Source organism: Mya arenaria, chromosome 9, assembly GCF_026914265.1.
Source record: "Mya arenaria isolate MELC-2E11 chromosome 9, ASM2691426v1".
Lineage (NCBI taxonomy): Eukaryota > Metazoa > Mollusca > Bivalvia > Myida > Myidae > Mya > Mya arenaria.
Window position 1 is genome coordinate 3,035,946 of NC_069130.1, and position 25,235 is coordinate 3,061,180.

The 25,235-nt window shown below is 33.8% G+C and overlaps 2 protein-coding genes across 2 annotated transcripts; both read right to left on the reverse strand.

Moving 5' to 3' along the window:
* Window positions 1–4,493: 4,493 nt before the first annotated feature.
* Window positions 4,494–6,942, reverse strand: LOC128202806 (shematrin-like protein 2). Its single transcript, XM_052903957.1, has 3 exons — window positions 6,879–6,942; window positions 5,640–5,750; window positions 4,494–4,732 (listed from the first exon to the last, which is right to left on the reverse strand). The coding sequence occupies exons 1-3, from the start codon at window positions 6,940–6,942 to the stop codon at window positions 4,494–4,496; spliced, it is 414 nt and encodes a 137-aa protein (XP_052759917.1).
* A 3,441-nt stretch (window positions 6,943–10,383) lies between these two features.
* On the reverse strand, window positions 10,384–17,134 carry LOC128202807 (C-type mannose receptor 2-like). Its single transcript, XM_052903958.1, has 10 exons — window positions 17,051–17,134; window positions 16,173–16,289; window positions 15,527–15,599; window positions 14,788–14,958; window positions 13,337–13,612; window positions 12,823–12,969; window positions 12,579–12,665; window positions 12,070–12,387; window positions 11,141–11,311; window positions 10,384–10,418 (listed from the first exon to the last, which is right to left on the reverse strand). Exons 1-10 carry the CDS (start codon window positions 17,084–17,086, stop codon window positions 10,384–10,386), a joined length of 1,431 nt encoding a protein of 476 aa, XP_052759918.1. The 5' UTR covers window positions 17,087–17,134.
* Between the last annotated feature and the right edge of the window lie 8,101 nt (window positions 17,135–25,235).

Consider the following 25,235-nt stretch of genomic DNA (forward strand, 5'->3'; position numbering starts at 1 on the left):
GCATGTGTTATAAAAAAAGGTAGTCTACATATACATCTCTAAACACTTTATACGGTACACTTGGGCAATCGTGGTCGCAGCTGATAAAGAATTGCGTGGTCGTTAATGCGACGACAACCGATTCAAAAAGCCAGTACCACGCCACCCATTGCGGTTACGCGGCTATTTATGTGAAGCTACAGGCGGGCGACGAAGTATAGGTCGAGGAGTTCCACCAGAGCAACGCCCGGATCTATGGCACCTTCTTGGCACAACAGTATTTTTTAACGCGTATACCAGCGTTGCTTGATAAGGACCGAAATAGTAAAACTAACAAATAACAAAGAATTGCACTGTGTTTGAGAGTGTTAACTTGGTTTTCGTCCTCCCAATGACTCCCACATGCATCATAATATGTTTTCCAATACATTATATGGTAAAACATAACATATAAACCTGCCTACGACCTTAAAGACACTGAACGACATACACAATACGACGAACAAAACAGACGGACAATACATGCATCAACTTCTAATTAATGTATTTATTTCATGTTTCTGGTACGCGGACAAAACAAATTTACGTGCTACTTATAAAACTACGCCATGCTATTTTTGAACACTAAAATATGACATGTTTACTCTGAAAGTGATTAACTGGACAAATTTCGACAAAAGTTGTGATTTTTTTTTTTTTTTTTTTTTAAATATTTGATCTTTTAATTATATATTGCTAGGCCTATACTAAGTTATGCATATCGTGGTAGGATTTTAACAATGCTAGAGTGTTGACTTCCACAAATAGCCGTCGCTAGACGTCTTAATGTGTCTCGTTCGACAATAGCATGCTTAGTTCAGCGAGTAAACGAAAAATGAAGTGACAGGCCAAGATCAGGTGCACCATGCATGACGTCAGCACGTCAGGACAATTACATAAACACGTCAATTCCGAGATTGGATTGTTACAGCGCGTTGCGCGTTCAACGTCAAACCTTATTGTAGGCTGTAGGGGAATGAACCGCAATACAGGCTTCTAGAGCGGGGCATACGTGGCAGGAGACCGTATCGCGGCATGATTCTTACGGAGCATCACCATTGCGTTCGACGTCAATGGGCGGTCGACAATGGTGATGGCCGATGGCGTTTCGTGATATACAGTGACGAATCAATCACGACTGATATCTCCAACACTGATGGGAGACTGCGTGTATACAGGCGGCGTCATGTTACTGCGTATTGCTATATAAACGTTACGGTGGCGGTGATGTGATGGTATTGGTGGCAATCAATTACTTATTCAAATCAGACCTCTATTTCGTCCAAGAGACCCTTGACTGGACGAAGATAAATTGCCAGATTGTTAAACCAGTAGTCGTGCGTATGGTACGTAAACGCCCTGGGTCAATGTTTCAGCAAGCGGCGCACATTCTCATACAGTGCGGCTTATCATAAACTTTCTACACGTCCACGTCTACTCTTCTGTGTCTGGGGGTCGGGGGATTGGTGAGGGTGTGTCTGCAGCAGCTACACAACGTTCAGGAATAGACAATTGCTCTTCGGGAAGAGTGTGATCGCATTTCAATGAATCTTGTGCGCAGTTGATATCAATCGTGAATGTCATACTCGATATAGACATAGTATTGTGCAAATTCGGTGTTTAAGAGTTAAACGTTCTGTTCTGTGTTTAAATAGCACTACCTCCCTCACAATGATCGATAAACATCAAAACCGGGGAAAACGAATCCACTCACCCTAGCACGACTATTCCATCTTGACCATGTTTCCTGGTTGTTTCCAGCATTGCAATTGCAGCCTAAGGAGAGGTTATCCAGCGGGATGTGGTTGCGCTACGTACTGTCTGTACTGCATGTACTGCAGGATATCGTTTAAAAATACGTCAAACTGCATTTGTCTATATTGGTGCACTGTCCATTGCCAAATGCTGGTCATGGAAGGTAATGTGGAAGTATTGACTAGGAGATTAGTGTAACTACATGTAGATATTTCTATTTTTAACACGCATAAAGATATAGTGAAACATTTATGTTACATTACAAAAACAAATCATGCTTGGATATATTAATATACTGCGTTTAGCCATGGTTAAGAGAATTTGCAAATACTCTTTAATTTTACTATCCCCTAGGCACTTTCATAAGATTCGATAACTTGACTTTTCCATATCCAACAGTGAAAACACAGCTCGCCGTATTGAAAAATCCGTATCATGATACTGTCGTTTTCTGATTCCGTATCATGTGTAATCTCGGAACTACTTTCGCGTTGCTAAAAGTAACATGACCAAAAAAATATATCCTCTATATATTGAACTGCAGCGTTAACGTTTTTCATTTTTCGTTTAACGTTTTGTAAAACGAAAAGAGAAAAATCTGTTTAACTGTTGTTGTTTTTGATTTAAATTTCTGTGTTAGCAATTGAAAAAAATGAGGAAACCGTTTTGTTATAAGTAAAACGAAATACTTTTTATAGTTTTTTGTTGTTATCAATTTAAAAAAAACACACGAAAATTCGGTTTTTACACGGACAAGTCTGGGAGAAATGGTTGCATATGTACCAATATGCTCGTACAGGGTTATATTCGATGCATTTATTTCACTGTATGTGAATAATGCCATTCGAATGCTAAGTACCAATACGGTGTGTACAGTCGGTACGCAGAGCTTAAAGGAACAGATCATACGTTGATGCTAAACATATTTTTATGCATTCTTATGTTTAACTTAATTGTCTGTAATGATCAAAACAGCGAAAACATATGATTTGTGTACTGTAACAAAAATTAACGATATTTTTTAGCTTTTTAACTGGGAAATTGGTGGCCACGTAGCTATTAATTAACAAAGGCATCAATGTTTACAGGTTGTCGACGTGATATAAACGTTATTGGGTAGTAGATAACTCTGTACAAAGAAATTGTTCTTGATAATGTTAATGCATATTACATTTTTTATGCATTTTATTCAGGCATATTGCATTAACGTGTTAATTGCGATATGATGTATTATCAAATAATATTAAAATTTAATGTTGTGAAGTACTTATATTTGTCCTCTTATCATTGCCTTTTCAAACTTAGTTTGTCTTGATGAATTCAAATGAATAAATGTGTATGTGGTCAAACATTGATAAGTTCGAGTAAATCTGCTCATGGAAAAAACGATTAAATTGTCGATTAAAACCTTTTTCATGCAATTTAAGCAATTTGAATGGTAACAGAGAAAATGTTCTGTTTGCATGTTATCATATTATCTTATGTTTTCAAAAAAGTTTAATGTCAAGATTTTATTACAAAATATGCTTGTTAAAATGTGTTTTCATATTATCTTATGCCTGATGTTTAAACCATGTATACACACTAATCCGGATTTTCTCAGAAATATGAAATATCAGGTAGAACCTGGTCGTTATTACGTGTCGAAAATTAGACGGAAACAACAATGTTGTCACCTTAAATCACGGATTTCTATAAGTTCTTAAAAGAGCTGATGCCACTGTTTCGCATCCGTATAAATGCACGATGTACTCGTTTAAAGACTCTAGCGGTAGCCGACCGACCCACACATACGTACATTTTGAAAACTTGAGACCTGATGCCCCCATTTTATTTTGATATCATTTGAAAGTGTCTTGTGTGCAGAAAACAGTTTTTCAGACATTCAAAGATTGCATAGCAAAGCATTATTGTAAAATTTTCGTTGAAATAATGAGCAACATTAATAACTGTAACAACTAATGTATAATTTATCATCGGATATTTATTTTACATAATAGGAATCAGCAAGCAAATACATTTCAGATGTAGAAGTTAACATTAGCATGTTTATTACTCAAAGTATTTTACCATAGAAGTGTAAATGTGTTAATGCAAGAATCACGGTCGTTAAACGGTCCAGTCGATCAAAGATATGGCCATGCTTTAACATATCTGAAATGAATAAATATATGCATTAAAGCTGCACTCTCACAGATTTGCCGTTTTTCCAAATTTTTTGTCTTGGAACTAGCAAAATTTTGCGTACATACCTGCAAACCAGTGATGAAAGACTGTTGAAAAACGATCAGATCACATAAAAATGCATGAAACATCAACTTTGGAGAGGAAATATGAAATTTTGATCTTTTGACATCAATCTTTTATCACTGTTTTTTTCAGATATTTACGCAAAATTGCTCGTTCTAAGACAAAAAATAAAAGAAGTTGTCAAAACGTTCAATCTGTGAGAGTGCAGCTTTAAATGAACACTATAAATCATGTAAATAAAGATTTATGTCTGAAAAGTCTGTATACAATTCTAAACTCAAATCATAAATCCAAGACATGTGCTTAATGGTTATGTTGCTACAAGTATGTTGTAAAATATTAAAATATGCTGGATTACTTCTTCTCGTGTATGGTCGTTATTTGACACAATACATGAGTGTTATTAAAACCCGAGCTAGGATTTGCAATATTACAAAAATCTTATATCAAAACTTTACACACCATCATATTTAATATTTCTTTCCATATCCGTATCCGCCGTAGCCTCCGTATCCGCCACCGTATCCACCATAACCTCCGTATCCGCCATAACCTCCATATCCACCGTAGCTTCCGTATCCACCGTAGCCTCCGTATCCGCCATAACCTCCGTATCCGCCATAACCACCGTATCCACCATAACCTCCGTACCCACCGTAACCTCCGTATCCGCCGTAACCACCGTATCCGCCATAGCCTCCCCCATAACCTGATAAGTGTTCAAAATAGGTTCAGTTTTCCTTAAGTTATAAAAAACAATTATATTATCCATTTATTTCTGGTTTGACGTTATATATATAGTCACCGAAGCCACTCCATGTCATGCTTGTGCCGTAACGTAAGATAACCAGCATGTGCGCTATATAGCAAGCACGAATGTGTCTTTATAACCAAGAGGCAGATTGTGCATGATACATAGGTATTCAGTCATTCGTCACTGTCAGAGACCAGTCTATTTGCTTGAAGACATGTCGTTTTCCAGGTCAAGCGTGAATACCATACTAGGTTGTTTACAAGCTTTAGGGCGTGTGTGGGGTAGAACAAATCATCAAATAATCTGTAGAGTGTTGTGTGAATTTTCTGGGAAGTTCGTATCACGTATAACAACGACAAAACAAATAAAAAACATATATTTGAACGATTAAATAACATCGTATTTATGTTCGAGCAGTTGTTTTTGTCTGTAATTAGTTTGCATGAATGCACATGTTTGAATATTCTGCTTCAAAGTTTAGGAAGACGTTACCATTAACGGTAAGTGATTTTTGTATCCAAATATAAATTTATTTAATTTTATGCAACTTTTTTTAATTTCAAATGGTTTTTGGCAATATTTTTGTATTCAAAAGTGACATATTTAGTTTCGCTCAAAGGGATGTAACTGCAATGAATTTTAAAAGTAGTTGTTAAAGTGTTTATTTTCACTCCTTAGTTTGCACTGAAAATATCAAATTCATATGTTCACTTCGTTATTTCACTGATAAAACTCCATATTTCATCGAAAAGCATGAAGGAAACAATCACTAATCCCGAAAGATCAGATAAAATAACATCGCTATATATAAAGTACACTTTCCCGGCTTTAAAGACTAAAACAAATTATAATGAAAACTTACTGCCCCAGCCCCAGCGCTTGCAGCAGACTACGCCGTATTTACCACACCGTCCCCGCGGCCATTCCCACTTACTGCACCACTTTCCACATCGACACTGGCCCCCTGACCAAGCTGAAATACGACATTATTATTGTTCAATATTTTGCATAGCTACAGTTTGACATTTGATTGGTCAGTAATAACTATACACCTTTAAAACTTCAAGTACTCTTTTAAAAATCACATTCTCTCCAAAAATATCCCTATTAAAGTATTTGGATTATATTTTATAGAATACTGAATCAAATACATAAATAGTTTTTGAGTCCATTTTTTTAGATAAAACTCAAATACATTTTTTGCTCTAGTAATAATTATTTTCTTGAAAATATCGATCAAATATGTTCATCTTTAAAACAGACGCGATTAGTAATTTTGAATAATTCAATGCTGAAAAGTAGAAAAGACAAGTTGAGCGTTACTAAATCGCAATTGGTTTAATTTCGCCTCAACGCTCCGAATGTTTATTTCTTTTCCCACTCGACTGCATCTCTTTATTGATATATTTCAACTAGATCTTGACTAACAATCAACTAATTGAATGACACTGATTTACATATATATTATAATGCCACTCTATATTTAAGCTTGTAATAAAATGTACTTAAATTATTCAAAACGAAAATAAGACCCTTACGTCATAAAATACTTTAATCAAGTTGAATTGTCTTTCTAACATTATGCAGCTAAATCACTAGGATATAAGGAAAAAAACTTATGAAAGTAAAATACTTATTCACGTATGATTTATAAAAATATAACCGCGTATGACATCCTAGCATCATGAGTTGTCTATCTTACAAAAAATCAGTGCAAATTCAATATTTTACTCATGTCCGGTGAAAGCAAAACACACATTATTCTGTCAAATAATTTATCTTAAAACGTCTGAAAAGTAATCGAAAAGTTCTTTTTTTGAACTGCCTTCGTAATGCACATTACTCACTTGACTGACATTGAAACAACAGGGACAAGCCCTAAACCCAGAATCGTAGTGTATCTTTTTTAATGAAACTTTAATCAAATACAAACATGAAACATACAATTTAATAGTTAACATACATTTAACACAGCTGTTTTAAAATTAAATACTGTTTTTTATTTGTTGCCAAAAAAATTCTTCAACGTATTCATAAGCAGTAACATATCAAGCAGTGTACATGGAAGTATGAAGTTATCATAAGCCAGTCAACAACTTACCTTCAGTGTCTACAAGAAGAGCAGCTACAAGGCAAACAGCGAAAACAAGCGCCAGGTTCTTCATGGTAACGAAGTTACGGTTGTTAGGAAATTACTCCTACTGATGAATGTGCTGTAATAAGGCTAGTTTTTATAGTGCTAGATTTTATTTTGATAGATTACTAGAGTCTTTTTTAGGTAATACAAATCGGACCATTTGGCCTAAACAGTAAACTATTTATCAATCTGGTTATGTTATCGTTCTAAGAGTACTTTTGAATAGGACAAAAATGACAGACCCCATATTTTCTGTGTATGTTACAAATCACTTGTCATGAGTTGATTTTTTAAATGCCCAGAGAACACTCTTTGATTTTAAACAAAAACAATTCATTTGAAATGATTGCTGTCTTTATTTTGACATTCATTACAGTACTAACCATAAGCAATACGTGTGGTGTTATTAAATAGCATAAATTTAGCCATTTGTTTTATTTTATTTGAAACTCCATCGTAATAAAAGCCATGACAGGTCATTCACACAGTCACATAAATGTCCTGACGTTCGTAGTTTTGTGTGATAAAACTGACAGGAGAAAATATTTGGAATATTGACGCAAAACAGATTTTCGTTCGTAAAACAATTCTCTACTAATATCAACTCCGGGTATTTGCAATTAATAAACGTCTAAAATTGGGAACCACAACGGCATCGTCTTTCATTTGTTGCAATTTATACCAAAATCGATCCTTGTTCAACAATAAGTGATCTACATGAACACGTTTATTTGGTTTATTGTTTTAATATTTGTTTTAATTATTGTTCATATGTTCCCTATCAAACTGGGAAGTCTTATATGTGTTTTAAACCGTAATGCACTTTACAATACCATTTGATGTCGACCTAACGAAATTATAGCCGCGTTATATCTGAACACACGTCAGAAGTGCTCACATAGGATCAATTTTCATTTTTAAAAAAGGTATGATATATCATTCAATTTAAGCGAAGTCTTTAAACCGATGACCTATTCAAAAATGCTTTATTCGTATGTTGAAAATATGGCAAATAGTTCATGCTTGAATTTTACGAATATACTTTGTTTCTGATCAATGCATATATTATATATATTATAAATTGACACCAAACAACTTGTAGAATTGACCAGATGTGAAGTTGTATACATCTTAAATATGGTGTCTATGTTGAACAGGATTGTCAATGAAACTGAATTGAAATTACAGAGCTAGTCATACATCAAACTAAATAAAAGTAGAGTACAGTTAATGTTTGAAACAACGCATATGGCAGTAGGTCAAAGACCGCATATACAATCGCTTAATTATTCTTATATGTAATTCTTGTTATTCTTTGTTGTCGTTTTACTTATAAGTTATTCATATTTCAAACTGAAAATGTAATTTTCTCAATGAGCACCGGACCGTTTGTTAACCACGTGTGTGTTAAAGGTGAATACAAAAAAATGCTAAACATTCACTACAAAGTTACAAAATATTAAGTTTGAATATATCATTTTAAGTTTTTAGCTTTTTTAAATAGGCATTATTTTATTTTAGAAACAAAATAATACCATTGCTGTATAATCATTGTCAAATTTTGTTTCATTACCTCCCTTTAATATCATATTAGAATAGTAGCGTCGTTATGGTGTCATTCAAAAATACCATTATGGTATATACGTAAGAACAAATTAAACATAAACAGTAATGTTGATTTTATATATGAAATGCACTTACACCTGTTTGCATCCTGATGTAGGATGGCTTACCTTCGTATTTAAACATGTATCCAAGTCATGCATATATCATTATTTCTATTAAAATAAAGTTTTCATATAAAGCAAAACGCAGTACTGACTCCCCAGTTAAAATTGACAGGGTAATTGCCATTGTTACAAAGTTGTCTGCGTTTTCGTTGATACATAAACTCTGGAACGGAAACCAGCAGTAGGCGGAGATTAACCGTTCAACCACTAGGTTTTGGATAAATAACATACTATTCATTTATACGTTCGGTATATATTGAATGTTGGCATTGACAACATACTGCATCAGTGACTTCACCAACAACCATCATGATGAAACTTATACAACTCGTGCTTTGCGCTCGTGTTATATTTCAATAACTCGGGTAGCGTTTGCAGTTTCTATTACTTACTTTGGTAGTAAAATTAGAAGCGGTACAATATATAATTAATTATTGGGCTAACAGAGAATAAAAAATAGAACAATAATATAACCAGGCTAACACACTTGGCTATGACTAGTTGTTCCATGATATAGTTTTAATTAATAGTAATGATTCAATTGCCAGTGATGTTATGACACTTCCAGCATGGGCTTATACAATATAATATATAATTTCCAGAATAAAAATTATAAATCTTTATATAAATGATTTATATCAATTATATTTAAAGAGTGATCGAGCAAAAGCAAAAGATCGTCTGTTTTTATCGTACAAGGGACATAACTCCACATTTGTTATAGCCAAAGATGTGTGGCCTTGCTAAACATGTGTACATTGTTTATATGAACATTTGTATCTAGATTTTTTTTAATTGTTACAGTGTTTGCGTTACTACGACGCCGACGAAGCCGAAGCAATCACAAAACCCCGACTTTCTTTCTTTCCTTCTTTTCGAAAAACAGACGAACTCAATTTAGTCTGGGTTCACTTGTTTGAACACCTTTGTTATTTGCGCTGTCAATCTAGTTCTTAATAAAGTTCTGAAAACAGACCACCAGTAGTTTCTTTGGTGACTTAAACATTGCTTTAAATTATCGTTAATCAATGACCTTGTTACAGCAAATTATATACCGATTGTTAAAATCATTTACCATTCGCATTTACATAATACATCTCACTAACTATATAATATATTATACAGCTTTTTTCTTTCTATTTCAATTATTATCAATATTGCCATAGATGAACATTTTCTTTTTTTCATAGCTACACTTGAAGTGTTATTTATATTGACTATCTTGTCACCTTATATTTTGTTTAGGTTATATATACATTAGTATGAATAGATGCTGTTGAATAAGTCGAATAAACAACTGCTCTGGCCAATTAATAAAACAAAAAATTCCGTACTTTTCGTACAATTTGATACAAGTTTATAGCAAATGTGATTGAAGAGCGAGTGTCATTTATATGAATACTAACTTTCAAATGGTTTAATGAAGAAACTTGTTGCAATAAATTGCCGTAGTGTTAAGTTCAATCACTATTAAAGGCTATGTTATGCAAAAGTATTATTTTTACTACTTATTATGAAAAAGACTTAGGATACGTACTATACAAAATATTGATAATTTTAATCTATTGTTTCCATGTGTTATTAAAATGTCTTCGTCAGTACTGTGAATTATCGGACGTTCAATACGTTTAACGTTTAACTGTGTTAATACTGTAGTATTAGTGTGTAAAGCGCAAGGATACCCAAATTATGTTTTATTAACAATTTGTGATAACAATCAACCCTGTTGAGACATTAGTTCATTTCCCAATGATTGATCCGGAAGTCTGTATCCCTGAAATACAAACATAAATATGTAAAGGAATTGTATAGTATGTTATGTTATATATTTCTCATGGTTTGCAGAGGTTTTTCAGTAAAATAAACATGATATTCTTCGAATAGTCAAAATATCAATTTGATATTTTTCAATATTTAAACGAATGTCATAGAGCACAGGCCTGGGGCACAATTTCAGCGCCGTCATTTCCGAAATGAAGTTCCGTTCGCAAACAATAGTTTGCACTATTTTGACAATCTACATTTAACTTTCATTTTGTAGGCATATACTAAAAACCTGTTTATTTACATGCAATTATCTAGTACAATTATCTTGTATGTAATAGTAGGATTTAAACTTGATGCTTAACTGCAAACAAAAACAACTGATTACAAATCGCCTCAACGAGTTGATTATTTCGGCTGATTAAAACTACTAACACAAATAATTTATATACTACAATTAAAAAGACACCAAAGAGCTTATATAAGTGGCCGTCGGGTCAATATCATAGGGAAGATTTCGGTTACAATGTACCTTTAAAGGTCATCGTATGTGGGTTCCAATCATCGACCACCTTGAGAAAAGGCCATCACCTATACTTATCGTATTCACAAATACTAATTTATTAGTTGTCCCCTTTAACAATTGTATATAAGGTAGGTCGTCCAAGTGTCCTCGGCGGTTGGACAACATGAGCTATAACAGTCCACATCATTTATATTACTAATACTTACTGTATTCCCAAATGCCAACATGTTTCTCGACAATTCCATTCTGCAGCTCACAAGGCACGTCGTCCCAGTGTCCGCCTCGTTGTGGAAACATGACAACACCGTCCTCATGATCTCTACCAACAATGTTGTCCATGTGACCTCGCATACAGTGCTCGTAGTTTACTGGTTCGCCTAGTAACAAAATCATCCTTCTCTAAAAGTGTGCAATCAACGTCCTAAGTAGAAGTCTGCTACAAAACACTATATAGAATATAATTTTGATATGCCTGCAACATGTCGTTGTAACAGTTTCCACGTTTGGAATTGAAGATATAGGTATTACACAATTACAGGAGATAATAAAGTCATTACTTATATGAATAACTACAGAAACAAGCTCAGTAGTCGAACATTTAAACATAATAGACCCTGTTTATTGGCAAAGGTTGAACACCACTATAAGCAAGAAAACCAAATTTTGAATACTTAATTGTTTACTTAGCTTTTGTAATTGGTGAGTATTGAATTCCAAATATAGGAAATCAAGTATATTGACTGGGCAATGCATGGAACGGGAGTCTCTTAAGCTCTCCACAGTTGATAACTGAAGAGGCCAGAATTATAACCATTACTTAAAATCCATTTCAAAACTTGTGTCTAAAGAGATGGTCGTCTTTCACGAGAATATCAGATATTGTCCAAGACCCAAGTGAGGGTGTTAACCCACCAAAAAATACATGAATTACTATTGCTTTCACATAAATTCGACCATTTTATATTTGACTTTTGATTTTGTGGTTTTCCTTTTGAAATTGCAAATACATGTACTTGCAAACTTCAGCACAATGTTATACACGTATGACTACCTCAAACGAGAAATTGAAGTACAATTGTTTCATTCTTTCTATTTCAGAGAATAGGCAAGGTAAGTATGTATGCTACTGGCCTACCTTCTTGCAAACCATCACACTGTGAAACAAATATCTGACTTGAAGACCACTGCATGTGCCCCTCAGTTTGCCTATCATTTAGACCAATCCAGACCTCAGGGGAACCATGACGAAGGAGAAATTGCTGGATGTAAGTTTCTTCCAGCTGCCCACTTATTTGGATTAAGTGTCCCCCTCCATTGGTGCAAAGCGTCTCTGCATACGTCCATGTTACTTCGGTGTTAAGTAACTCGTAGCAGCTGTGGCCGTACTGGGCCAACACAGTTCCGTATTGGTTTGAAAAAGATCTTACACTGCTAGAGCACAAACGTGTACTACCTAAAATTGATAGACACTTTTTTAAAGAATAATTAATTGAAGAAGTTACCCATATATTTTATTTCTTGGAAACACAGTTAAGAATACCTTTGTGTGTACAATAGATAAAAATGCATCGAGCCCCCTTTTTAGACTCATTAATAATTTAACTAACCATAAAATATACTTAAGTTTTATCTTTTTCGACATACCATCGCTAAACACTGAGCCAATCGGAATATCGGTAAGTCCTGTGGTAGGTCGTGTTGTTGATGTTGTTTGGTATTTTGAGTGACCTCCTGCATACATGAAACATACGTTTTCCGTATGGTAACTTTGTCATTTCGCGTTATTTTATTATAGTACAATCGATTATTGCGAATCAGATCAACACTTTACAGACGATGGCTGTAAAGGAATTCTGTAAGAATTGATATCTTTTAGTGCATCACATACCAAACTGGCAAATATAGCCATGCATTTGTGCGCAGGGCTTATCCTCCCAAGCACCTTCCGGAGTAGACGCCATCATGACAACACAGTCCTCGCTGTCGTTATAACCGACATAGCCGCTGTGCCAAAGTGTGTAGGACAACTTTTCGCCTGCAAGGGGGTGTAGAACTAATTGTAAAACTGAGTTATGTTTAACGTGTTTAACCAATAGGTTTTCATTCGAGCCTGTATCGGGATTGACTCGTACACACTGGTACTGGTGTATTCCCAGGAAACGGGATTGAGTATCAATATGAAGCCGTCTAAACAAACGGGCTACAATTTAGACAATCATTGAAATCGTAACGCTATTAGGGTCTGCCGTAACCTTAGTAAAACAATATCGGTAGGATAAATGATACATCGAATTTGTGTCAATTGTGCTTTTCTCGGCAAACATCAATTATAGCGATCGAAAGGTCGAAAATCGTATGCCTCATGAAGTTAGCAAGAATGAAAACTGTAAATAAATCATCACCTGATGCCCATTGAAAGTCGCCTACATGTTGTAGAATGTTTAGTCCGATCCAAACATTATTATTTAAGTTGCTCTTCAAAACGTTGAACATGGTGTCTTGCACAAATCTGTCGTCAATATATGCCAATGAACCGCCTTTGCTGTTGCACATGCTATTTGCAGTTCTCCAAGTGTGTAGATTAGCGTTCAATTCGTAGCACGTGTTGTTAATGGTGAACAGTGTTCCAGCCTCGGTGTATCCATAGTGGGGGTAAACAGTAGTACAGCCGTACTTTACTGGTAAATAAAACAAAAACAGTTGTGTTGCCTATAAAATAAAATTGTTATTTGCAACATTATGTTTATAATGTTATTATTATAATGTATGTTAGAAGGGCTTGCGGGTGTTGTTTCCATAGTTCGATTTGTTTTCATGTCTGAAATCTTGCATGTTATTGCATGTATTACATGTTATTGTCAATGATTAATTACTTCTTTGACTGCATAGAACTGTAGTAATTCTTTAAAAATGGATTTATCTTTTATCTTGCTTGCATAATGCTGATACAGCTTCATTAAAAAAATATGTATGGCGGCCTAAAACATGTTATAGAGAGAAACACAAATATTGCATATTAACTCGATTTGAGAAAGGATATCAAAGTTAAATGCTAGCTAATAGGAGTCAGAATTTCTAAACTGTATCTAACTCTTATCTTTTTTCTGCAAAAAAAACACAAAAAACCACAATGAAAAACATTAATTTTGCGTTCACGAAGTCCATTTCAAGTATGAATGTTTAATGTATAAATATTATATAAGTGTTTAATTCAAAGAGAAGTGAGACTAGTTCGGCAACAAATAAATATGTCTTCTTGATTTTCGTGTCCTTAAGTATTACACCATTTGTCGTCAATCTTTGGTAGCTATAATGATGGCTTTATAGACCACTATCAGGTAGGGTACGATTTTATGAATCAATTAACTTGAATATAATGGATAACTTCATATACCATTGATATAATAATAGTTTCTACATATGGCTATGTATATCTTAATTTATTTTGAGAATTGTATAATAACGGATATCGTAATTTCCATACGTAGCTGTGCTTTACTCTTTAAGATTTCTTAGAACAATAATGCCACAACTGCAGGGGCAAGCCCCATAATCAAACATTAAAATTTAAAACCTGTAAAGAGCCACGAGGAAACAAACAGTACAAAACTAAAGATAATACACACATAGTCAAGATTTCCCATATTTACTTTTATCCTTTCGATGATCAATAAATAACCGGATTTTGTGCTTTATGATGTATGGAAAATATAGAAAGTTTTTAATGGGCGTTTACTTCAAGGTTTTCAAAATTTGTCGGTTCAATATATGTAACTTTATAACGAAAACGGCGATGTTCAGGCGTTGCCATGAAATCAGAGTACACATCAATAGTTTTTATTCAACAACTTACAGGCATTTTGGGCTGTAGAAGAATTCATTTCTATCGTCGTTGTCAGTGACTGCAATGTTGTCGTTGGTAATGTCATGGAAGTTGCTGTTGTGCTTGGAGTGGTTGCAGTTGTCAGTTTACGTTTACTGGCGGGAGTTGTTGCCGATGTTTGTATTGTAAGACCTGTCGTTACTTCAATTTCGATCGTAGATGTATGAAAAGCCAAATAAACTCTATTCCTCTGATCAAAGTATACGTAAATAAATGACTACTATTCTAGCTAAAAGCAAGAAATAACGTCTATGAACCCTTTTTTAAATTAAAAAATATTATTGTAAAAGGCGTTATACTATTGTTGACATGTGCAGAATTCTGTAACTTTTGACAGTGAGGAAGTAAATGCTTTCAAAATGCAAAAATATAAAACAACATCATTCAGTTACAAAACTTTTCTCTTTACATGCTAGTTGTACATGTATTCAAGAAGTTGATTAATACAAATGCATACAAGATATTGCTAATTTACTCCTACTTATAAATAACAATATTGTTATGACGGACGAATACCCGCTAGCCGTCTCTTATCGGCTTACATCCAAAGAACTAAATGTTACAACGTGGAAACGTACGATATAGGACATCTGCAATATTTTATATATAAATTTTAAACAGGATTTTGTAAAAAATAATTGATTTTCCTATTAATATTATCTAGGGTTTGAAAGTAATGAAGATTAACTAGATTACTTTGAAGACGTACATCTTTCGCCTAGCATCGGAATTGCATAACAGTCCCTCTGCTTTACACCCGCCTGGTCTTGAATATATGCAACCTGAACAATAATGTGGAGTTTAATAAGAAATTAGTGAACGATTAACTAGAAATACTTTCATCTTGAATGAACGTTTACGTTTTAACACCATTGATCTGAAATGTAAAACTACGTCCTACATCGATGATAAACGAAAGAAGTCATTTCTAATAAATTTCATCGGATTTAAAAATATTACTTGAAAAATTAGATACACGTGTATATTATCACTTACAAGTGTTGAGTCATAAATTGCTATATTAAATTGGTGCCAAAATGTTCAATTTGAATATAAAACAGTGTTATTTTTTATCTGTGTCAATATTGTAATATATAAGTCATAGAGGTTGTTGAAATAAACATAAATCAACGTTCAATACAAATATTTAGTATGGAAACACCCGTTCGATTTACTTCGATTGGATTTTACGGTTATCCATTTTGATTCGATTATCAATCTCATATTCTGTCTATCCAAAACAACCTATATGTTTCTACAGGTCTTAAACAAAACAAAACAAATATTTATAAGAACACGATAATTGGCTTTATGGCAATAAAAAGGGATACACTGACGAAAAAAGTTGATATTACCTGGTGCTGATATAAAATAGCTGCCCATTGGTTAACCGTTACATTCACCAATAATTTGCAGTCAAGATCGATCCCATTGTCACAAAGTCTTCCTAATACCACTCCCTCTGTCGACGGCTAAAGACATTTGCAAGGAATCACATTTAAATCGGGCTTTTCATTGTCGTTATATCACATAAGGCAAAACTAGGTTCATAAAATAATTCATAAACATAAGTGCTTATATTATTCTACAATAATTATGACTAGTGCGCTAGTTTTTATGTGACTTTCTACTAGTGCCTATCAGATCTTATACAATTGTAACTAGTAAACAAGTGTTTTATTATACGACATTTCATTTTGAAGATGCGAACTCTTACAGACTCGTGTTGTATTAGAATAAATATATTTTATGCTAGCTTCATCATACTCTTATACCATTACGTCACTCTATTATTTAGGTTTAATAAGAAGAATTTAACAAATTATGTAATTTTATTCCGTTGACAAGAAAAATTAGTTTAACAAAAATGGAAACCCCAATGATTATAATGTACATTTGCTTTGTTGATGGCTGTCTGGGGTAATGAGAAACTCTCTATTCATTGGCATAAAATTTAACTTGGATTCCAACAATCGAAAATATACGAAAGAGACCAGAGCACAAATAGATATTAATTTTTAGTTGAACTGAAGCATATGAATTGTACGACCAAACATGAAGTATATACAAGGACCAAAAAGTGATTGAAACACACAGTGTCCTGTAATTACCATGTTACAATGTAACAGTTGGAGCAACTTCAGTTTTCATCCGGGTTGTATAACCCTCAAAAGTCTGTGACAAATGCACGTATTACCATGTAATTTTGTTAGTTATGAAAAAAGTTGCTTACCCCAGAGTATACATCCATCGGTATCTGGCAACACATGCAAGGAAAGTCCGCTGACACGCGAGTCACTAGTAGAAAATAAGTATTACTCTCATTGTGCTACTTACATATCTTATGTTACAATCTAGTTGTGTCATTCTTCTAATCTGTCTAATGAATGAATTTAGGTGTGCTCTGTGTTATCTTTCAAGTGTTTATATATAGAAACAATCAGGTATGCGTCTTATGTAGTCATAGTGTCGATAATATACGTTCATTTACTCATCAACTGTGAACTATGCTGTCATATTGACCAGCAATTTTATTAGTTATTGACCGACGCGTAGACGGCATATTACACAGCTTGTTAATAAACAACTGATTATTTATATTATTTTCGGCATTTGTTTTGGAAAAAGTCTCTTTGAAATGATAGGCACAGGTTATTCAGATATTTTTACATCATGATATGTAACCTCGTAAAGAGAATTTCTTAAGGTTAAAATCATGTCTATCTGAAAGTTGACACCGTTGAATATTGTTTAAGTACGCAAAAAGGTATATTAAAGTAACATTAGAAATATTAAGAGGCTTCAAATCAATGATATTTATCTTGTATGAATCAAAGTTAAATTAAATTAAGAATGTTTAATGGGTTTTAAAGAAGGCAAATGACAAAAGTAACGTCAAGGCGTGATGCAGCGCCGTAGATCATTTATTACGAATAATAAGCATGTAATTGTTGCATTACTTTTATAACGTATTTAACCAAAAACAACATGAATTATTAAAAACAGACAAAAGTCAATTTATTTTCATAATGCTTAACAAAGTAGATGAGATAAGTGCATTCAATTTCAAAGGCATATATCAAAGATCTTCAATTAACTGAACGGAAACTACCTTCCCTAGATCATGGACATAACGATATGAAACTATACAAACATTCAAGATACTTGAAATGTGATAATTGCAGTCATGAACAGTTTATGTTTTAAATTACAAAAGTCATTGATTAGATATCGTTCAGTTTTGCTTACGAAACCAAAATATAGACACACCTTCGCCTTACACCTGTGTTTTTACCGTGTTGAATATGTGAAATTATCTGCCACATGACGTTGTTTAGGCCTAAGATGTAGCAAACTTCAAGACCGTATTCGATAGACATAATTATGCAGAAAAGACAATATGATTTATCAGACTAAAATATGGTAATAAGGCATTATATTTTCCTATGACAATGATAACATAGTATTACTTGGTACATATTGATCTGTCTAGACGTTTGCTATTTTCGCGTTGTAGTCTGCAGCTGTTATAGTGTTACTGTTTTGAGGGTGTTTCTAATAGTTTGGTAGGTAATGTGATCGACACATCATAAGCGGTGTACATGTTTTCTGTATCCACGTCGTTCTTTAGTACTCCCGTTTCATGAACTAGTTGTCTCCATTTTCCGCTTTAACATCGTACATTAGACGTCCTTTGCGATTTTGTTTTATCGCATGTGTCCATTTGCATCAATTTAAATAATCCTGAACCATAACATGCTCCACTTGCTCAAAATAAAGTGTCTTTATCTGAATTATCATGAACTAGTCGTCTCTTCTTTCCTCTTTAACATCGTACATTAAAGGTCATTTGCGATTTTGTTTTATCGCATGTGTCTATTTTTATCAATTCGAATAATCCCGAGCCGTAACATTCTCCACTTGTTCAAAATCTCGTGTCTTCATCTGGATTTCTAAAGTTTGAAACTGTTTGTTTTCAAGTTTACTTTAAACATTTGGTTTCAGGATTTCTTGACAAGAAACATTATTGTCCCTTTAAAAAATATGCCGGAGACTCATTTGAAGTGCTGTGCGGTGTATTTCTATATGTCAACAGAAAGGTAGCAATTTTTCAAGTAAATATTAATTTTTGCGAGTTGCTATATGCGGTTTACCTATAGGTTTATTATTATTTGTTTTATTGTTAGGTTTCCTCAAGTTAATGCATACTTTGATAAGATTTACCTTTTGCGTTTTATCTGTATTTAGGATTGTTGGGATAAGAGTGAGGTTTGTGCAGATAAACTGGTTTAAACCCCAAGTAAATATACATTTTAGTGACCGTTCCAAGGCGGTACCTAACAATCCTTGATAAACATACCTAGTTCTTTATATATAGTATGTATGCACTGTGCTGCTTGTGGAGTTTTGTGTTGTTCTTCTGTGTTTCTTGTCTGTGATTTTATGTTCTATGTCTTTTGCGTTTACCCTGTGCCATTAAACCGGGTATATGTTTAAACTTTTTGCTAGTTTATGTAGCTTTTCGCATAAATATTGCTGTCTTTATATTACTTTGACAATTTTCCAAACGTTAATCTTGACCGCTAGAACTCGGATTCTACTTCGCTGACGTTTTATGCTTAGTTTTATTGTTTTTACAAAACATACCAAACTATTCTTTTTATTATGGATAGTTGCCGATGACCAGCGGACTTATTACGCCTTAACGCCATAGTAAAATCATAATATATTGCATATTTAAGATCAGCCTCAAAACAACAATCATGAATCCAAAACGCTTGAAATAAGATTAAGAACAATAGCAATGTGATTCAAAATAATATTCTTCCTATGCTACAAACATTCAATCATTGTCTTAAAGAGTTGGCAACACCGATAACAGACGCTTTTGGAATAAGGATAAGGATGAGGATTAAGCACTTTCAAATCTTATCCAATGGCGGTTCTACCTTCTCTACCTATAAATATCCTTGATGACATTATCACTTCAATTCATATACCCGTCAAGACCAAATAACAATACTCTTGGACGTTTTAAAATATGATGGCCTCAGAGTTCCATAAATGTATATGTGAAATAAAACGAGTTATGGGTAAAGAGATTACTGGATAAAACAAAAGTGCACCAATACAAACCCTTCTAATATGGTGCTATGAATATGAAGTTAGATCTCGAAGATAATCATGGCGAAAAAAGCAATAACCATCATTAAGCATAAATATAGATATTTTAACAGAAGTTCTTTAATCTTGTCCTAAAATAAGCAAGACTATCGAGAAAAATAGTTAACGTTAGAAAATACTATAGAAAAACTCCGACATAAAAGGAAATGACGATGAGTCTTTGGGATAAATGATACAAAACAAGAGGGCCATGATGGCCCTAAATCGCTCACCTGAGTAAAAGAGGTTAACCTTTGTAATCAATATAGCTTGACATTTGTTCTCAAAGCTTACATATGATCCAAATTTCAAAACTGTAGCTTCAAAATTAAGATGTCAAAAAGGTACAATAAAGGTAGTCCACAACATTGATATTTGTTTTCAAAACTGTACACATGGTCAAAATGTAATTGCTGCGCCTTAAAATAAGGAAGTATGTCAAAACGTCACAGTCAAGGTCATCCGAGGACAATATTGATATTTGTTTTCAAAACTCTACACATGATCCAAATATTATTGCTGTAGCTTCATAAATAAGAAAGTAGGCAGGCACAGTCAAGGTCATCCAACCACAACATTGGGCGTTTTTGTTGATACCAAACCAGTTTCAATGGTTTCAGCAGAATCGAAACCGGTTTTGATAATTTTTCTTGAAGTAACGAATATATTTTTTGTGAACAGTTTCAACAACATGGCGGAGCATACAAACTGATATATTAACACACACTCATTAATAGTACCTTTTTCATTTAGCTCAATTGCCCATTGTAAGGCATTGTTATAAAAAAAACATTGAGTTTTTACAAACGGGGTTGATCAATTACCGTCATGTTGTTTTCAAAGTAAACTAGTTTTCGGATAGAATGAACTGATGCACCCGATGAAACCGCCTCCAGTAGGGGTTTTGAAAGTTTCAAAAACTGGTTTCGGTTTTTGTTACAAAACAACTGGCTTTGTTTTGTTTTGGAAACTGTAACAACAAATACACAGTTTGTGAAACCGAAATAAAACCGAAACCAGTTTATTACCAACATAAACGCACGTTGTTATTTGTTTACAGAAATGTGAACATGGTCAAAATTTCTTCGCTGTAATTTCAAAAATAAGACAGTAGGTCAAAAAGGGTAGGACCACATTTGACCCAAGGGGCGTAATATGCACAATCTTGGTAGAGGACCACTATATGATGCTCGTAACAAACTATTAAAGGTCTCGGCCTAGCGGAGTCAGACAGATTTTCGATAAGTCCACAGAAAACCTCATGGCATAGCGAGTTTTGACATAAGAGGCATAATTTGATTTTCACAAGCAATTGTGTAAGACACAGGAACGACCGACAGCGCACCATCCAATAAAATATATAACTACTATAAATAATGAGGATTTGATAAAAATACTTATGAAGAGCCTACAGTAACATTGTTTTAACTTTAATCCAACACAGCATCGCTTCCAATCTATATGTGTGAGTTACAGTTTTGTTTATACAAGGTGTATTCACTAACCACGAAAAAGATAAGATTGTACAATTACAATTTTACATATTCCTAACCCTAACCCCTGGTCTACATGTAGTTCAATGGAAACATCTGATCATTTAATTCATCATTGAGTAAAAATGAAGTTCTTCTAGAAAATAAGGAAATATAATATTTCCTAACATATACACCAGAACAGAAAGGGAGACCATAGAGCAAGATTTGCTGGCTTTGCTTCAAGAGTAAACTTTACACAACTATCAAGATTTTAACACCAAATTGTTGTTGTTGCTGATCAATCGCTACCCCTTGTTGTATTTTTGTACAAGGTTACCTTGGGCTTCCTGTAAAGATTCATTGAATTTGGACTGGTAGTTTTAGAGAAGATGTTTTTTTAAAGCAAAACAGGAAGTTGGCCATTTTGTTGTTGTTGTTATTATTGTTTTTGTTGATCAATCGTGACCCCTTGTTGTATTTGGGTAAAGGGTCACTCTATTTTATTGTTGTTGATGTTGTTGTTGTTTGTGTTGATCAATCTTGACCCCTTGTTGTATTTTTGTAGAGGTTCACCCAAGGAAGCTTCCTGTAAAGTCTCATTGAATTTGGACTGGTAATCTTAGAGGAGATGTTTTGAAAGCAAAACAGGGAGTCGCCCATTGTGTTGGTGTAGTTGTTAATCAATCGTGACCCCTTGTTGTTGTTTTGTAGAGGTACACCCAAGGAAGCTTCATTGAATTTTGCCAGGTAATTTCAGATGTTTTTAGGCAATTGTTGACGGACAGACTGACGGACGGACGGACTAACGGACGGACACCGAACAAAGACCGATCACAATAGCTCACCTTGAGCACTTCGTGCTCTGGTTAGCTAAAAGGTATCCCATTTTTGCAACATATATTTGATTTCAGATGAAAGGAGCTCTATTCATTGACGAGATAAAACATAAATATAACACACGCAATTCTGATTTTCTTTAATATTACCAGCTATCAGCTAGTATACCGAGTAAGAGAAGATATGAATTGAAATAGGCATCAACTGTAAATCATAACAAAGTCTCACTTGTTCAGAAGGTTGAAACAAGTAGAAGAAACCGAATAACAAACTGGATATAATGCATGCAAATAACAACCTTAAGGTAACCCGTGGAAAAGAAAACCAATTGAATCAAATTCTAGTGACACAATTCGACACACCTATGTAAAATATTATATTTACATTGCCATAAATATGTACAATAGATACTGTTATAAGAATTACCCAGTACAATAACATTTAAAGATTTATATCAGCAAATAGACACCAGCATCAATAAAAGCTCCCAAACTCAAGTTCATGCCAATAACCTAATAACTTATCCTTGTCAATTGATATCGCCATATGTATTAAATCAAAACCATAAATTTTAGAGATTTTAAAGATCGAATGTAATCGTCTGATTTTCTTGATTGTGCTGCTTTATATATTTTATAAAGCTTAGAAATATTACTCCCACTCTTACAGCTTTTAAAACTACATATAGTTACGATGTAGAATTTATAATGTCAACGACAGGCAACCTGGAGTTTGCATAAATCAGGCAATTACACGACTACGACTGATTTTTTCATCTTCACTATTCACCATGTGACATCTGTCTAACTCCTTAAACTCCTTTCCCTGTTTTTTCCTAGAAATAATTTTACGTTTTGTATTGTATATATTGTATTATGAGCCGAAGGCTTTTCTTTACAAATAAAATTTGACTTGACTTGACTTTTACATTTATATATTATACCTTACATAAATGTGTCTGTTCTTTGTGTATATAAAGTTGATCGGTCCGTATATCAATGTATTTTAATCAAAATCCAGTTTTTATGACGTCAGCGGTTCCTATCATGTTTCGGCCGGTCCAAACCACGCCAAAAATATAATATGGACCATTGACGTCATATTATATGGACCGCTGACGTCATAAAACCGGTGAGTGCTGCTTGCAATTTTCACAAGGACATGTTTCGCAAGAAAACATTAATAGATGTGTTCAATAAAACACATTAAAGCGCTTTAAAATTATTAAATGGTAAAAAAAGTGTTCGGTATATTATGTGAAATATGACACACCTTCGGGAACTGACTGGCCGGTCCTTATAATGTCATATGACCCTCAGTGGTGCGTAATATTTCTTAAGTATTTTATAAAGCATGTTTTAATATAGGCTGTTCTGTCCGAAATATGTTAAAGTTAACAACGTTTGTTAACGTCATCGTTGCTCACTTGAAAATAGTTACTGCCCTGTTAGTTTAATGGATAAACTTGTGATCTGCAATATTTCTAACACTATTTGAGAGAAATGTTTCAGCTGTATTTGTTTTATGCAAATATATATGCACATCATAAGAAAGATCACTTTTTAAAGTTAACAACGATGCTGTAAATAACAAGAACACAGTGACACGTTTTATATCGTCAGCGGTTTTGGTCTTTGCTTCTTCTTAAACTGTTCTTTGTGTAGTTCCTAATGCAATCATGCAAATTGAATGTCGCATAATTCAAACCCTAAACTCAAAATTTGGGACAAAACAAAACAAAATTATTAGTTTTTTAAACATGCTTTATTAAAATCGATAGTATGTAGATTGTCAATAATAATTCAGAAATCGCGAAATACTTGCAGGTTTCATCAGACCGAAAACTCATTTTCATAGCTTTTCTTCTTTGTTATTATGAAATTAGCATTTATCGGCCTAATCATCACGATCCAAAATTCATATCTGTTTTGAGATTTGCCGTTTTGACTAAATCCCGTAATCTGAAGTGTTTTTATGGCGTGAGACCACAGTTATTTTTACTATATGTTTCATATAGACACTAACATGGCTTTTCACTTTAAAACAGTCCCAATTGAATAACAAGTAACTGGCTGCTGTAGAACAATCCAAGACACAAAATTTAATCACAAGAAAACTGTTGACCATTGCGTTTTCTCACAAAATTGAGTAGTAATACATGACCCTGAGGTCAGGACGGAATAAGGCTACAAACAACCAATTTACATATTTCCACAGGCAATGATTTTTCCATTTTTTTTACACTGAAAACTATCAGTTTTTGCAATACAGTGTCCAATTATGTTAAGCTCTATGCAAAAAGGCCACCTGTTTCTTCTCTTTCATTCAACTTTAATAAAATATTGATACTTGAACACAAGCACTCTTTTTTCTGTATTCACATCCGGATCTTGGTCAACGGGGGGCAGATAACTGTGGTCTTGAGCCTATTTAAGCAACATGTTTTCAGAAACAGACTTCAAAACTCTAAACTACAAGTATAATCCAAGTGGACGAAAAGTGATTGATGTCCTTCCCAGTGAAATAGTTATTATGTGATACAAATCCCTGGTTGATGTGAAAGTTAATTTGCATAGGAGGTTTAAACAGCTGTAAAATACAAAACAAACTTGTACGTAATCTAACACAAAATGAATGGCAAGTTGTTTGCCTGATGTCACGCCTAAAATAGAATACTTAATACCTCAAAAGTAATAAATCGATACAATAACGTTTTATTAACTCATTTGGCTTTCATCTGTTTGTCAGTAAGTGGCAAATTCTTTCGTGTCTATGCCGTGTTTCGATACAGGCTTAAGATCGTGACTTTCGAGGTGGTGTAAACAGCGTTGACTATCATAGATAAATACTGGGACATTGGATAACACTGAGTAAATACTGTTACTATGATCAGATTATACGCATCATCAAGATATTTGTGTGCTTGTGTATTTATTACTTTAA